The sequence below is a fragment of the Corvus brachyrhynchos genome, unplaced genomic scaffold (assembly GCF_000691975.1).
Source record: "Corvus brachyrhynchos isolate BGI_N302 unplaced genomic scaffold, ASM69197v1 scaffold209, whole genome shotgun sequence".
NCBI classification, from domain to species: Eukaryota; Metazoa; Chordata; class Aves; order Passeriformes; family Corvidae; genus Corvus; species Corvus brachyrhynchos.
Genome location: NW_008246056.1, coordinates 86,673 through 103,518, shown reverse-complemented (window position 1 = coordinate 103,518; position 16,846 = coordinate 86,673). Strand labels below are relative to the sequence as shown.

The 16,846-nt window shown below is 42.7% G+C and overlaps 1 protein-coding gene across 2 annotated transcripts in view; it reads right to left on the bottom strand.

Moving 5' to 3' along the window:
* Window positions 1-13,847, bottom strand: part of MRPS33 (mitochondrial ribosomal protein S33) — a 15,877-nt gene extending 2,030 nt beyond the window's left edge. Inside the window, exons 1-2 of one of the 2 annotated variants that reach the window (XM_008642411.2) lie at window positions 13,490-13,847; window positions 92-347 (exon numbers count right to left, since the gene is read on the bottom strand). In XM_008642411.2, coding sequence (XP_008640633.1) covers window positions 92-306 — 215 coding nt within the window. In that variant the 5' untranslated portion in view covers window positions 307-347; window positions 13,490-13,847. Of the gene's footprint in view, window positions 1-91; window positions 348-2,537; window positions 2,608-13,489 lie in introns of those variants that run through there. The other variant, XM_017745872.1, reaches the window with a different exon arrangement.
* Between the last annotated feature and the right edge of the window lie 2,999 nt (window positions 13,848-16,846).

Below are 16,846 nucleotides of genomic sequence, written 5' to 3'. Positions count from 1 at the left end.
TCTTTCCCTTGAGGAAAACAACTGCAACAAGACTCCCACCCACCCCTTTCCCAGTTCAGTCCTGCTCCCACCCTACAAGCCCAGGAAGCACCTGTAGAGCCCAAGGAAGCGGAGTTTCTTCATGAGAGCATAGTAGGTGTTGTGAGGGGGGTACCAGTTGTACACCTCCTCCTGCTTGGCCAGGGGCTGCTCACTGAACAGCTTCACCACTTTCATGGATTTGGAGTCAGTTGGCCTGACAACATCACCGAATATCTGGGCACTCAGCCGGGCCATCCGAAGGGCATAGCTGGAAACATTGGACATCTCCCCAGGAACGGTGGGCTCCCACAGACAGACGGACCTTCCTGCAAAACAGAGCCACAACTCTTAAGATGGCTGAGTAGAACAAGCCATCCCAGAATTAAGGCAAACAAAAGAATGTATCATACACTGATCACTCATTTGACATCACACATTCCTCGCATAAAGTCAGTCTAATCCTTAGTACGTAATCCTGCACATAAAGAACATCGACATGAATTCAGGTACAATTCCCAGCCTACAGACAGCAATACCAACTATAAAAGTAACTACACTGCACCACAATTTGCCATGGCTAGCATGGTTTACTAGCAGATCCCTCTCAGCTTGCTCAAGACAACCTTTAAACTCCAGCCACAGGAACAATTACAGCGTGAGCTCTGCCAAAAACAGCACCTGTGCGATACACCGACTACACACAAGGTAAGGCACCACTTGAACATACAGAGAAAACAACCTGGAAGATTTTCCTCATGAAAATTTCTCACCCTATTTAAAATATTGTTATAATCCATCTAACAACAATGGCCTATAAATAAATCATGTTTCTTTATATGAATCACAGATCTTTCCCATCTCAAGTCCCTTCCCTTGATCATCTCCATCAGCTTTTTCTCCATTCTCTTTTCAGTCTCTCATGATAACTATTCTTTTTGAAAGCAAAAAAGTAGTTTTCCCATGAAAAAATATTCTTTTTTCCAAGACAATCCATCAGCAGCTTCCCATTCTCTTTTAGTCATCTCCCACCTGAAGACCTCTGCAACAAAAATGCCCTGAAGACAAAACAGTTGTTATTAGGCCACCAGACAACATCCACTCTCTTAAAGTAGTGTGAGAAGGGTGTTCTCTCAGCTTTTCTAACTCTCCCCATTTTAAGTCTTCTTTACTCCTTCTTTGGGTTCTAGTAGACAAGAACAGGAATCCCATAATCCTGTATTTGTAGCTGTATCTTGTCTGTACTTTGCATTTTTGAATGAGTGATAACATAAGTCTTCAGACAAATTAAGCAGGTTCATTCAAGAGCATTACACTGAGGTTAAAGTTTAAAATTCTTGTTTTAAAGTACATTGCACAGCTGATTCCAGAAGATGAGCATAACAAATTAAAGAGCATGGATAAGAGTAATCAGACAGACAGTGCTAAGTCCACTTCAGTATGATTAAACAGAGCCTGCTGTTTAATAACACAAATCTGAAGTATTCTTAACCTCACTTACATATATCTGCCCATTGGAGGACCTGCTTTGATTTACTCCTGTTAGCAAAGCACTCTAAAGGAAGCAGGAAAAAAAAATATCAAGCATGAAAATAATACAAGTAACTTGAGAATAGAGAATAATGGAAAAAGTAACAAAAGGGAAGGCAAAGCATCAGAAACCTCAAGCTAAGGCAGTAGGCCTAGTGTGAGAAGACAGAAGCTCTTAAATGATTGCAAGGCGGCACTTCAACTTGAGCATCTCTTACAGGGGGAAAAAATCACTAAGTTTTGCTAAATCATCTGTTTCAGAACGAACTCCTACATTCAGAGACAAAGTAACAAATTGTCCCCCAACCTCTTTGTCACAGGACTTGGAAAGCACCTCTTCACCACCAGACTCAAACACACTGCTTGCTTAATCTCTACTTACTGCAGCCTTAAAATGAAAACACCTTTAGCTCCTGAACAGTGCAACCCTGTGGTCTGAGGAACCTGATTTTCACTTCTGAATCGCTAAAGGAATCTTAACATCCCAAGCCAAGGCTGGAGACCTCCATTAATCCTAACAACGTTTGAGAGAGAAGCAAAGCAAAGGCTGCAGACTCCCAAGAGCCAGAGCTATCCAAAGCCTGTTCTAGGGTAATTCTGTGAGATGTTACCAGAGCAGTTTTGTTATTGTCACCTTCAGCAATGATACCTTCAGGATCGCCCTCTGGGGATTAACACACCTACACCAAAACCAGTGTTCAGTGCTGCCGCTCCACCTGCTCCCGGCTCCCTACTCCCACCCAAAGCCAAGCTCTCCCGTCCTGGTCTAGGTTATTTTTTATTCCCGATCCACCAGCTTGCTTCACACCGCTCCCTTCTCACTTGGAACACGCCAGGAGAACGCTCTTTTCCCCGCGTTCCTTCTGGCTTTCCCACGAGCACACGGGGAAGACCAGGCCGCCACGGAGGTCAGCCCGCGCCGGCCCCGCCCCCCGGCGGGAGGGGAGCGCCGGGACGCGCCCGAGGGCTGCGGCTCCCAGGGACACGGCCCCGCCCGGCACCCCGAGCGGCGGCGCTGCCGGAGAGGCGGCGGCGCGCACGAGTGACGCGAGGGGCGGGACGGGCGGCGAAGGGAGGGATCTGCTTCCTCACACTCTGGTTTCTGGTGCTTTTTCTCCTCCTTCCCGGCACGCAGTGCAGGCTGGTCGGGTGCTGTCCCCGCGGTCATGGAATCACGGAATCACAGAATATCCTGAGCTGGAAGTGAGCCACAAGGATCATGGCTCTGTGCACACTACAATCCGAAATGCCACACACCATGAGAGGGTCACACCCTCTTGAGTCAAAAACGTTTTCGCTGTGACTTCCTCTCATTCCCCCCCGCCCTCCCGTTAGCAGCTTTGTAGTTATATGCTTAAATCTAATAATGAAATGAGAAAAGCTGTTATCCTCATTAAAAGCTGATGGCAAGTCTACGTAGAGCCTTATTCTTTGGTTTTGCCAGGGAAGGGTGGTGTGACACGTCCAGTCAGCAGCCTTACTTCGTAAGAGCATGCGTTGAAGTTAGTAAAACCAAGTTGGTTTTACTCTTGGGAGAAGGCATATGTTTACATAAAGAGCTGAAAGCCGGGTGTCTTCACTCACAGCCCTGACCAGGCTGTGAACTGGGACAAATGTCAAAATCTGGTTTTACTGAAAGGAGATGAAAGGAAGAGTTTGGGAGCCACAAATGTTTGTCTCCAAACCACTTAGAGAGATTGTTTCTCTACTCCAAATTCAGGGCGCATGTCTCCTGTGCTCCTTGCCAGTCCTTACCCTCGTAACTTTTGCTTCCCTCCTGCTGCTTGTTTTCAAGGATGGTTATTCAGCTGCATAAATATATCTGCCTTGGCAAATTTACCTGCACAATCTCAGTCTTTCAGCACAAGTGTCCTCTTGGTCTCTTGATACTGGTGAAGTTGGTGAGTTGGTCACTCACCTTCGTGCCCCAAACCCGGAGAGGGGTGCGTGCCCAGGGGAGCCCCTGAGGCACACAGATGGGCACCTGACCCTGCTACACTTCCCCTGGCACCCCTTTGGCCACTGCCAATCCCACTAGACATGAGCTTTCCCAGTGCTTGATTTATGCTAATTTTTAATCAGTGCCAGGAGGTGCTAAATCAGACTCTGTGCAAACATCTGAGTAAATGACAATTATGTGATTACATTTATATGCCAAACGTGTAATGCCATCGAAGGAAGAAATTGAGTTTGTCTGGCTCGGCCTGTTTTCTAGAAGAGCAGATTCTGCCAAGCACTGAACAAATTGTTACTCTGTCATCCTTCCCTGATTAATTTTCTGTCACATTTTCCGTGCTTGTCACGGGAAGAGCAGCCTCATGGCCTGGGCAACCCAGTCCCCTTTCTTGTCCTTTTTGAATGTTGGTATGATCCTCTAATTTCCTTATAATCCTGATCTAGTGGAAGATGTCCCTGCCTATGGCAGGGGGGAGATTGGAACTAGATGATCTTTAAGGTCCCTTCCGACCCAAGCCTTTCTATGATTCTGTGATTAAGAATTAACATTCGTGGAATTTCTTTAGCCAGGTATTCAAACGCTGTCCTATAAAAGTTCTCTAAATATCCTAATTTTAAAATGTTTGCTCTAGTAGATCCTGCTTACCATTTTCATTACTGACTAATGGACTGAAAAGTGCTGCTTTATTTTTTTTCTACTCGATGAGAAAAGTGCCTCTTCCTTAATCTTTCTAAGGAGGAAATAGAGGTTTTTAGCATTTCTGCCATTTCTGTGCTGTTTTACCATCTCTAGATGTGCATCAGCATTGTTGCACTCCTCATTTTGCTTTCTGTAGTCACACCACTTATGCATTTTCTATAGTCTTCATTTTTTGTATTAACAGAACTTTTTTTTCCTGTATTTTTGCCTTTCTATGTTGTTCTATACCATACTTTTAACTTCTGAATGTTTCCTTCACCTTGCTTCTGAGACAAAGTTGTCCTTCCGCCAAAATTGGCCATTTTGTTAATTAAGCAATCATGACTTTATGGAGTAAGATCATAAGTATTCTCATTTACATTTCTATCTCTATTTTTGAATCGCAATTTTCTCGTCATTTCTCCCATCTTGACGGAGAAGGTCTTCCTGAACCATCTGTGTGTGTGTGTGTGTGAGGGAGAGAGAGAGAGAATTTCCCTGACTGGGACTGTCCTTTTTCCTTGTTATAACAAATGTCCTTGCTATAATCAAATTATGATTGCTGGCTCCTAAACAACCGCCCCCTTTTTGTTCCATGATAAAGTTGTTTAAACATTATGAGTTCAAAAATACATCTTCCATGCAGACTGGAATAACTTCTGTCGTAGAAAATGAGTTTTTAGAAAGTGTAATGAGACATGGCTTCTGGCTTTTGGGGTTTTTTCCTCACACAGCTTCAAATTGAGCACACTTTTTGTACATTGGAGGTATAAGCAGCCTGTTTCTCTGCAGCCATCCCCACTCCATTCCACCCCTCTTCAACAGGATTAGGTTGAACAAGTTACTGTCTCTGCACCTCTAAAATAATGATGGTGGTTTCATAAGCACTCTGACCTTCTCAGTCTTCAAATTTCTTTATTTATGTTAAAGGATTGGAGCAAAGTATTTTAATATTCCATTTTGGTAAATTATCCTGCCTGATTCCGTAATTACATCAGTTTGATCTCATTCCTCCTCATCAATGAAAATATTCTACTTGCATGTTACCCACACTCTGAAAATTGGCATATAGGCCACTGGAAAACATCTTCCTCTTTCCTTCCAAGTATTGTTGCTGCCTATACCTGCAGGCTTCAGCATGGCTTTTTTGGTGTGATGGAAGCACAGATATGAACAGCTCTGCATTTGTTAAATTTTTCTGCCTTTTTTGCTCAGTTGTTTCTCCTTGTCAGCCATTATTATTATTAATTAATCTAAGTAAAAATACGCACTTGCAAAAGCCTATGTATGTCACTGTAGCACTGTTGTTGCTGTGGTTATGAGGAGAATTGCTTGCAGAGCACCCAGCCAGGGTTAGCATGCCGGCAAGGTAGCGTACAGACACTCAGGATGGAAAATCAGGGTCACATCAGTCAACAGAACAACAACTCAACACATCTGCAAATTTGCAGAGACAGAGAATGATCTGGTTTGCAATCCATGGAGCCAAAAAGGTCTTGCTCACTGTATCTGGGACACTGTGTGTCCCTAGATTCTGCCAGCAACTGTAAACTCAGCATCACCACTCTGAGGTCTTCACAGTCCAAATTAGATTTGGCATGCTAGGGGTTGATAATAACAGGGAATGGAAGGATGCAGCAGAGACTGACTATGGGAATGGATTTGTGATGAGTTGAATTCTGTGAATTTGTTGTTAGATCCTCCTGAGCGCTTTGTTGCAAGCAGAGCAAAGTGTTTGGACTTGTTAGCAATTATTTGCAAGAAAATCAGTGGGAGATGGCTGAGTGAAAAAGCTGAAAACCCTAGAAAGGAGTTAAAGGAGAGTGAGTTGACATGGGGTAGAAGACAAGATGGGCATTCTAGGTACAGTGACTGTTGTGGAGGAAAGAAATCAAGGGAGTAGAGAGACATGCATGGAACACATGGAAAGCAGCAAAATAGAAAAAAAAAAAAGGAGGAAGAGACCTCATGATGAAGTACAATAAAGATCTTTTTACAAATAGTTGGCAGTAATTTTGTCTGGAATTATATTATTTGATGAATAGTGATCTGGAATTGTTTATCTGGTTAATTCATCTTGTGTATGTATTTTAGTTTTAACTGAATGACAGCTTTAAGGCAAAATTTTGACAAAATGCAACACTTGATCCATTGTTTGTCCTGAGAAGGCAAAGGTATACCCAGAAAAAAAACCCATCAGGGTGAGAGTTTGCTCCTTGGTGCTTGTTTATTGACATTTAGAGGAAAAAAGAGTCTGAACTTGTATCATTTGATCTTGAAAATGAGGCATTTGAGTAGTACCTGTATGACAAAGTGAGCAACTCTTCACTCCTAAGTCTTATGTTTAGAACTATCGTGCTGTAAGATCATCTCTAACATTTTCTTCTTATAAATACTGACATCAGGGAACAAAATCATCTTCATCTGAGTAAGCAGAAGGACCCTCTGAGCATTTGTTAAAACTGCATTGGCTACAAACGTGTTTAGAAATAATTTGTTATTCATTATGTGTTCATGATTAATTGGCAAACTTCAACTGTATTTTGTTGCACAGCAATTCGTGCTGAGCCACGGAGACATCTGCATTGCAAATCCCTCTGGAGAGAATGTGTAGTGTTAAGAGACTGACAGACTTTGGGTGGGCATTTGAAGGGTATTTTGACTTTAAAGTAACTCATCAAACTAATGCCAGAGCGAAATCCACAAAGATGTTGCTATTAAATACTGCTGCTCCAGCTATCTAGCACTGGGAACACTTGGGAGGGAGATGCAGCATAAGAGAAAAACAGAAATGATTTTTCAAAGCTAGTTGGCATCTTGAGTTTATTGCTTTCCCCAACAGCCGGGCTGTTGAGGCAGCCTTCCCTCCTCCTGGGGAAAGAGAGCCAGTGCTGTTTGTCTCTCGTGCAGTGCCCTCAGAGTGATGCCTGAGATGATATTGGCAGTTCTCTGGGAGAACTCTGGCACATCCATTTTTAATGGAAGATGAGCTGTCCAGCATAGCAGGCGCTGCACGAGGCTGAACAGGCATGGGATGGAGGATGCTGTGGATCTCCACACACTTACATGTTTGTCATTTAGACTGACTAATGTGTAGCTCAACAATATGTGGGGATAGATGGTCAGTGATAGATTTCAATGAAGTGCTTAAGACTGAAGAGAAGGGATATTTCTCAGTGGTTAGATGAAGGGATTGGGAATAGGAATTGTTGAATCTTGGGGTTTTTTTGCAGCTCCATTTCAAACTCACTGGATGACCTTAAGCAAGTTAATTAACCTATCTGCCGTTTCATCCCTCTGTAAACTGGGAAAAATGATGTCTGCTTCAGAAATGGGTTGTGAAGAATAATTGATTCTTAGAAAATGCTTCAGCTTCCCCTAGTGAAAAACATACTACGGAAGTAGTGTTGTTACTTTACTGACAACATGCACATAAAACTTTTAAAGGCAACAGTAACAAAGACACATCTTTTTTGGCTGGAACAGAGTATTGCAGAGGGGAGGAAAAAAAGGAAAAATATTAAAATGACAGAGTCAGCGAAAAGAGAAGAAATAATGGAGACATCTGGCTCACTGCTGATAAAAGCTCTTGTAGTTTCTCTTCCATCATTCCTTGCAACCCTCATCTGAAAGGACATCCTCCAAGGCTTTCAGCTGGGGTCAAAAAACTGTTCATCTCTAATTCTATTTGACCAAGTGTGAAAACAGAGTGAATAAAAATGTTCCAGCAACAGAATTTTCAGGAATACATCAATCTCTTAAACAGAAAATCCAAGGAGACTAGTCGGGTCTGTTTGAGTTCACATTTCTGTTTCTTCAAGCTGAACTCTTTTCAAGATACTGCCTTGGATCTAGACCTCTTGGGTATGTGAGCTGTTGGTTCCCCTGAGTTTCAGCAGACTGATATTGTATATCCCTCTTGACCTTTAATGGTGCATTTCAATGGAGATTTCTCTCCATGTTTTCCTGGTTTAGGCCCCTTCTTGTCTTAGGGTATCTTGATCAGTGCTGAGCACAGGACACATGGTTAGGTCTTTGGGAGCACTCTGGTTAGCCACTCTGACTACCTTGATTTGTAAGTCAGCCAATTTCCCAAATCTGTCTGGACTCCCAGGTACCCAGTCATTTCAGTAGTGCTCTTTGTAGACCTAAGCATCATTGATCAATCTTTCCCACTCACAGAGTCTTTTGAAGGCAGAGTTATGGAAACAGATTTTTTTTTTTTGGTTTTAGTTTGAAGTTCTTCACTGCAGTCCTGGTGGGTGACATGAGGCTGCTGTTAGTTATGTAACCAGAGCTGCTCTCTGTTTTAGAATTTGCCTGTCTAGCGAATCATAATCAATCCTGCACGCACCTCTCAGCCTCAGTTGCTTCAGCCTGTGGAAGCATTCTGCAGAGGCTGTTTTTCATTCAGTTCTTTCTCTCTGACCTTGCTAGTACCCAGGCTGAATAAGTCGTGCTCCTACACATGCTTTCTGGACATTTGTTCCCTTTTTCCTGAGAAAAATTCCTTCTTCAGACTTTATCTCTGTGAGTCCCAAATTTTCTTTTTTTTTTTTTTTCATTTTTTTTGTCCTTGGGAAATTTTATTCCTTAGTCCTGGAAACATTATTTCTCTGGAAACAAGAGAAGTAACTTCTTGCAAGCCAGTTTTTTTATCGTGGATGATCAGGGTATGGTCATTGAAGCTTGGTACTCCCCATGGTTTCTTCTTTGGTGGGTACTTACTGAAGGCCTTTGCAGCAAAGGGGAATAAGTGCCTGTCTTTCAGGGCCCAGAAGTTTTCCCTGGAACAACTTCAGCATACGAGGTGTAATTGTGATATCACAGTTCTAAAGCTTGAGGTGGGGAAATGAACTGTACAAATGGATGAACTCTGAAGAACCAACTACTTTATTTTGATACAAATATATTTGGTGATAATAACTGTAGAGAAGTAAATGCAAAACTGTTGAAGATGGCAGCGTGCTTGTGTCTTAATAGAGAGTTTATCATCCTACATGTCAGCTGCTTTTACAGCAGCACACAATATATTTGTATACGCCTTTTTAAAAAAAAAAAGTTATTTAAATTAATCTACCCTGCTGGGACTTCACAGCCAAATAGAATAAATTAAGATTGAGGTCTTGCTTCTGAGTCGTGTTCTAAAAAGAAGGAGAGTGCTTTTAGAGAATATAGTTTTTCTAAGCAGGTGCTGTTTTTTGTTTTGCTTACTGGTTTTCTCTCCAGTTGCTTCTGTGATGGTTTCTTATGATTGATGAATTTGGATTTTTAGCTAATCCTTGTTTTTCTTTTGTGACTAAAAGAAGCAACAAATTGAATTGGTAGCTGGGAGCCAATCACAGATGTGATACACTCACAATGAAACACCGTGTTATGCATCTACAGAGGCTGTGGCTCTGTCTTTCACTGGATTAGTTCACAAAACACTGTTGATAGAAACCATGTCTGAAAATCTCTCAGGGAATGAACAATGCATTCTGAAATCTGTCAGAAGTTTAGGAAAGTAAGGTGTGACTTGCCATGTCAAGCAAACTAACAGTACTGCAGATGCACCTTCATATTAGGCTGCCTATATGAACTACATATTGATGCAGTTCAGAAAAACCAGAATTAATCAGGTATATATAATTAATCAGGTAATATATTGAAGGTCAATGTATCAGATGTAACTTATGGAATAAAAGCTGCTTCTTACCAAATATGCTTACTTTTGGCAGACAGAAGTCTGAGTTTTTGCTCTCAATCAGTACTCTTTGGCCCTAATATCTTGTCTCTGCCATCCTGGATTCTTCTTGCTATTTCTGTAAGAGTCACAAGATCTATGAATTTTAATGAAGTGATATCTCCTGTTTTCAGCTGAGCCCAATGGTGGGGATGTTGAGAGCCATCTTGCTTTTGTAGCTGGCTTTAGGCAGCAAATGACCTTGCTGTACAACTCCTGCATTCAAAGCAATGTCACCTTCCTCACTGCAGCAGGCAATGGGTTTTTCCTGTAGCAGGATTTTGGGTGGTAGGCTGGGCTTGATGTATCCAAAAGGTAACCAGGGGGAAGCAGAGATGGGCTTATATGAAACAGCAATCCTCTTAGCGAGGTTTTTGGGGAAACAGGTCTGCTCGTGTGAAAGCTCAGAGGAGAAGAAGCTGTAGAATTTGAAGATGTTGATTACCAAGCTGGCAAGACAATAACCAGGACACAGAGTGGCTGCTGTGATCTCAGAGAGCAGCAGACTGGAGCTGAATCTCTGCTTGTGAATGCAGGGGCTAAGATCTGTTTTCTGTTGCAGGGGGATGAATTTGAAAGAGCCTTGAGGGCTAAATATTGCCCTTGTGCTTTAGCTGAGTTGTCTCCTACCAGAACTTTCTCTTTCAATGGAGGCTTACACCTGTACAGCTTAGGCCTTTTCTTTTTCTTAAATCTGTTCTTGCTTCTCTGTTATTGGAAGCACTTGAGTGTTTACTCAGGAGACAGGAATGTCTTTCCCCAGTGTTTTACTTTAGAACTCGACATGTTAAATGTGGCATGATCTACCATTAGATTTAGATTTAGATCCTACCACCTGGCTGAAAAAAACCTAAAGCTGTTGGCAATGCCTTCAGAGATGGAGTGATATCTCCCAGGTCCTTCTGCAGTTCACCACAGTGCCCATGGACCCTTGGGCTGTGTGGAGGTAGTGCAGGGGTGCCAGGGATGAGTTTGCCTACAAGGCCTTCTTTTCTGCAGCTTATAGCTCTGCTACACTTTTAAGTTCTTGGGCTGACATTTCCCAAGCACAATGTCCACAGTGGGAAGCTTGGGGAAAAGTTTTGTTTAAAATCGTTCATCCTTGTTTTGTCTGAGCTTAAAAGCACTCTTGGAGATGTTCTCATGAGCAGCAGTGATTATCATACATAGCTGTGTCCATAGTGCAGCCTTAGGTGGCCAACAGTGATGTGGTTTTGACAGTTGACAGCTAAATAATGAAGAGTAAGTTTTCACAGGAGGAAGCAATTTTAGGGAAAAGCCACCAGTCTTTTGTTTTGCTGTTTGGAAAAACAACATTATCCTATGGTTCTTTTCCTCTGTGTACTGTCTTTTACCTGTCTCTGTTTGAGGCCATTTGGTGCTGGCCATTCCCTCTGCTTTACTGAAAAATATGATATAGGACTTCTCACCTACCCATCCTCCTGCCTTCTGCCCAACAATTCATTTTGCTTCCTCCAAAAGCAAATCTGTCCTTTTGATGGTTCACTCCATTCAGCTCCTGACCCCTGATCAATTTTGACTCAGCTCATGTGTGCTTCCCCTGTTTGTCACAACTCCAGGTCAGTAAATCAAGACTAAGAGAATACCAGACTAAAGTTTGCCCATGGATTGCCATTCACTTGTGACTTGTGGTCGTGAGGTAAAATACATGATCACATCCTGCTTTCTGCCCAGATCACAGTAGATGGCAGATGAACCAGGACTCTGCAGTCGTGAGATGGTGGCTGTTTGGTGGACAGTTTGGAGGCTCTGTAGTGAGCCTAGCAGATGAATACAGGTAGGAAAAATCATGGTCACGGGCATTTGAATTGAAACTGAAAATTGGATTTTATTTCACCCATTGTGAGAGTTACTGTTATGAAGCTTGGTGACTCAAAAAAATTACATTTTTCCCAACTTCTGTCCATGTGGTGCCCATTTTCTGTGTATCCAGCTGCAGTCACCCATGCACTAATTTGTGGAAATACTGTCCACTGTGTCTAGAGCCAGGGGGTCTGCAAGCTGCTCTCTGAGGAAGGAAGGTGCTAAGTACTCTGGAAGTTTAGGTTCTAAGCTCCTTTAATAGAGTACCCAAAATACACTGACATGTTTGAAAATACTGCCTTTTATCTCTGTTCCTCAGCAGGGAGCTGTGAAGGTAAGTTCCTTGATGTTTGTAAAAAAACCCCAGCCCTCCAACACTACAATTAGAGCACCACTATAGAAAAACTCATGAGGAAATTAATCATTCTGTATGCAATGCAGGATCTGGATGCTCTGTAATAAATAGTTCATGCACCACACATTGGGTGATAAGGATAGGAGAAAATTTGAATAGTGTTCATTAAGTGAGCAACATTTATCCTTTGCACTGTAAAAAATGGGAGACCCATGGAAACAGAAATCATGTTATTAAAGATTGTATCATAGTGTGTTTGCATGCTGGGCAAATTAATGTTCCATGGGTGGTCTTAAATCTGGCATTCACTAACTTGCTTAACTTTACAATCCAAATGTTGGTGGGTTGTTTTCTTTTTTTTAGAGAGAGCGAAAGCAATCCCTTTTGGGAGCTGCTGGTGGGGAGGGCAGAGGACATGCAGCGAGGTGCTGTTGTGTGCAGCTAGATATCAGTGTGTGCACAGCTACACATGAGTGTGTAGACAGCTGTGTGCCTATTCTCTGTGTCTCCACGTGTGTATGTGCGTGTGTGGCCAGCCCATGTTTATGCAGCTGGCTGATGCTTCCCTTTGAAAAACTCTTTCTATTAAAAAAATAAATAGAAGGGACATTGACAACTGGTTAATTCCTGGGATTTAGATTACAAACTTTTATATGGTGTTTTGTGGTTCTGATCTTCCTTTATAGAGCCTCTGCTTGTTCTGAGTCACCTGAACACCCAAAATCTGTTTGAATGATGGGTCAAGTGTTTGTGGGAGTTATCATAAGATGCTTCTATGTTAGCATCTTTTATGGCTGTGTTATTAGAAGGGCTGGCATGCTGAGGATTCACGTACACCAGTATCCAAGGTGCACTGGAATGATAAAAAATATTAGTAGGCATAATTTGTTATATCTATGTTTGGTTTGATTACTGTCTTGTGTTTGAAATCCTGTAATTAAGGCAGCGAACTGCCTCCAGAGCCAGTACTGCTTCAGGTAATATAACACTAGGACGAGTTCCTGTGACTTCAGTAGGTGATTCTTTTCAAAGAACGAAGGCTGGAGCCTATGTAAATTAAACATCACTTCTGGGGAGGTGAAGATCACAGAGAGAGCAGGGAAATACTGAGGGTCATCTCTCTCTGTTGAATAACTAAATTAGAAGTGTAGATCCCTGGGAAGGGGCAGCACCTTGACTTGCTCAATCCCCTCCCCCACTAGATGGCACTGAATTCTTTTTCTTTAAAAGGAAAAAAAAAAAAAAAGACGAAGGAAGAAAAATATGGTGGAGGTCATTTTGATGTAGAAAAGACCCCAAAAAACCAAAACAGAAAAAAACCCCAAAAACCGACGAAGAAAAGCAAATTGCAATTGGTTGTCCATTTACTCTGCCCTTCCCCCCTCCTAGCCCCAGACCTCACCTCTGTGTACCTTTGTACAGGCGCTCGCTTTGCTTTTGTGTCTGGAGCTCTCTGGAGAGGCGGTGGGCGATGGTCGCTGGAGGATGCTAAGGAGAGCGGAGACGATGCTGGGAGGGAATGGAGAGGAGACTGGCCCTAGCTGTAAGACACCATCCGTAGTGAGGTGTAGCAGGCAGCGCACGGCTTGTCAGAAGGAATTGGCTCTGAACAGACTCACCGGGCTCCACTCCTCTGTCCCGTGCCTTCAGACATTTTTCCTGAGCACCGTGTGCTTTAGCTTTCTCTCTGGATCACTGAAATCGTAACTGGCAGGAAAGAAAGCCTCAGCTTTCAATCCGCCGCTGAAAGTGCATTTTCACTCCCTGATTTATTTCAGACCCGTGAATTAGCTCCCTGTGCTGAGATGCCCTTAATTCACTGTCGGGAGCGGTTTCCATGTCGCGTGCCCAAGTGTGGGTGGAGGGGTTGTGGGGTTTTTTTTAAATGTCATTCTCGCAGCTGAAGATCGACAAGGACTGGTTTTTTTCCCCCTGTGGTGAGGCGGGGGTGGGGTGGGAGGAGGAGAATTTAATAATGATCTGTTTGTGCTGAGAAAGGGGCTGTCTGTAAAAATCCGGGAAGAGACACAGGGAAGGTTTCTAATGCCTGCAGCAAGCAATATTGTGCCCCTCCTGAAAAGAAGGGAATAATGATGATGATGGAGAAAAATGTTTAATTCTAAGAGTTAAAATGGGGATAAAATCCAACAGTTTCTCCTACAGTTATATGTTTAAGGTGACTTGCAGAAAGATACAGACTGCCATCTGATAAAGCTACAAATGCAAGCAAAAAAAAAAAAAAAAAAGCATAGAAACTGCCACTGAAATGCCTTTTCAGAGGAAAAGATAAAACCTGGAACTGAATGACAATTTTTGGCTTTCAAACCCATGTTTAAAAATGAGAAGAGGGAACAAGTCTGGCTTCTCCAGGTACAAAAGTCCCCCTGCCCCAAACTGTCTTACTGTCTTGGAGTGTGATGGGAAAACCTGGCACCTGGACCTCCCTGGGTCCAACCAAATCTTGGCTCTTCGGACTGTAATCCTAATGCTTAACATAAAAAAGAAATGTAGGTGTGATTCCATTATATTATTTTCTTATCCCCTCACATATCTTTGGCCAGTATAATGAGAAAAACAGTTCTAGTAGCTGGATCCTCCATTTTGCTCTTAGCCCCAGTCTTCCAGTTCTGTCTAAAATGGGTGTTTAGACAGAGAACAGTTTTGTTTACCAGTTCAATCTAAATAGAGAATAAACTCAGCGGAATCTCGTGCTTAAATAGAAAATCCAACAATCAGCCAAAATACATGGTTGGTAAAATTAGGCCTATTCCCTGTTCTCATCCTTCAGCTTGGGACTTGACGCTAAAAATTGACAAAGAAATCCAGGTGCACTCTCATCTCTGTGTGGGTGTGATACAAGAAACCTGTTCATCATCTTCTTATAGGAGCCAACAGCTTTTTGACCACAAACCTCTACATTTTATCTCGGAACAGACAACAAGTATGGCTGCTCCAGGCCCACTGTAACATCTAATTCTTCTTATCTACTGACATGTAGTTGCTTGAAAAATCCAGTTACAGAAGTAGATCCATCTGTGCAGAACTAATTTTAAGAAAACCTTAGACCCTTAAGTACTGGCTGTTATTATTAACACCAGAGGGAAGTTACTGCTAAAAAAAATAAACCAGTCCCATGTTTCAGTAAAACAATGAACTTTACCTAGAGCTTTCCAGATACAGTTAATATTCATCATGCAACGCTGAAATTTTGCAATAGACCTGGTTCAGTAGATGCAGATGATTGTAACCTTTATGGTTTGGATGAGTGACTTTTCTTTGCCAGTTTCATAATCCCGCAAGGAGTTTAAAGAATACAGTATATTTCACACCAAAAATGGTTTAATGGGACAGATACTCTTCCATAGCTGCAAATCCCAGTGGATATGGGCCCTGGTTTTGTCAGGTAAAATGGAAGGAGTTGTTTTGCCTTTTTTGATAATACAATTATTATCAAAAAAGGCCAAAAATTGTTACGATCCAGCCATGTGGGTTAATTTTTTCCTGTTGCAACTGTATTCCACAAGACAATCCAGGTATGTATTTCTGATGCACAAAGAGCTACTACATTTCACATCTGCTCTCCCCACTGGAGCAAGTACAATTTGGGTGGCTAGGGTTAAAAGCTAGCGAAATCGCAGGACTCCCTTCCTGGGGCCAAGGGCTGTCACCAGCCCCAGAAAGGCTGTGCTTATTTTCAATTCAGATGACACAGCTTGGGATTCAGGGGCCAAAAGCTGGTAGGATCCAGCATGGATGTAGATTTTTGCAGCATGCATCTGTGGGCAGGCATTAGGCTGTGGATGTTTTGGTGCAGTAGGAGCAACTGCATTGTTTGCTGTTCATGCTGTGGAATCACTGGGAGCCAAATACTGGATGGGGCTGACTTGGTTCCTCTGTCACCTCCAGGATGCTGTGGTACTCACAGATCAGGATGTGCCAGCATCCAGACCTTTTTGGTGCAAGGGAAATCACCATGTGTATTTCCTTTTCAGTTCAGACAGTTCAGTCTGGAGGCCTCAGCTTTCTGGATCACACAGGTCTACAATCCAGGGGTTTTTTCAAGCTAATTCTCTGTATTTTGAAGCAGGTTGGGATTTTTTTTTTGGTGCAGTGAGAAATAGCTCTGTGTGTTTTGGATTTGGTTGACATAATGTAAGGGCTTGTGATCAAGAACGGTCAGGATCCAGTTAAATCCAGGTTTTACATTTTTCCCTCTTAAGAGACTAAGGCTTCGACATTTCCTGCCTGGGAAGTGGTGCAGTTTATCTTTAAGGAGGATAGAGAAATAAGAAATGAGTCTCACGTTGCATGGGTGACATCACTGGCTTTTGGCTCAGCGCTCTGTATGCTCGGTCTGTAGGCTTCGGCCAAGGCTGCAGGGCTCGGTGTTTGAACAAGGAAAGATTCCCAGGTGTACAGAAGATTGGATTTGCTATTATTTGGGTTAAAAACGGTGAAATGAGATTTCTAAAGCTTGGGGACTCCAGTTCGCCTTCTGTTGCACTTGATCTCTACAAGATGGGTGAGTTATTCCCATTAAAGAGAAAGGGAGTGAAAATTTAAGGAGAGAAAAATATGTCTGAATATATAACTACTGATGCCGAGGATACGATTCGTATGAAGCTGCTGTGCTAGAAAATCTCAGCTCCGCCGAGGAGATCGGGCCATATGGCAGAGAAATGGTGCAGCCCGAAAGCTGTTGACAACAGTTAGGGGCTGCTTTCCTCTCCCCGTGTAAGGTGTGTAGCTCCCCCCCACC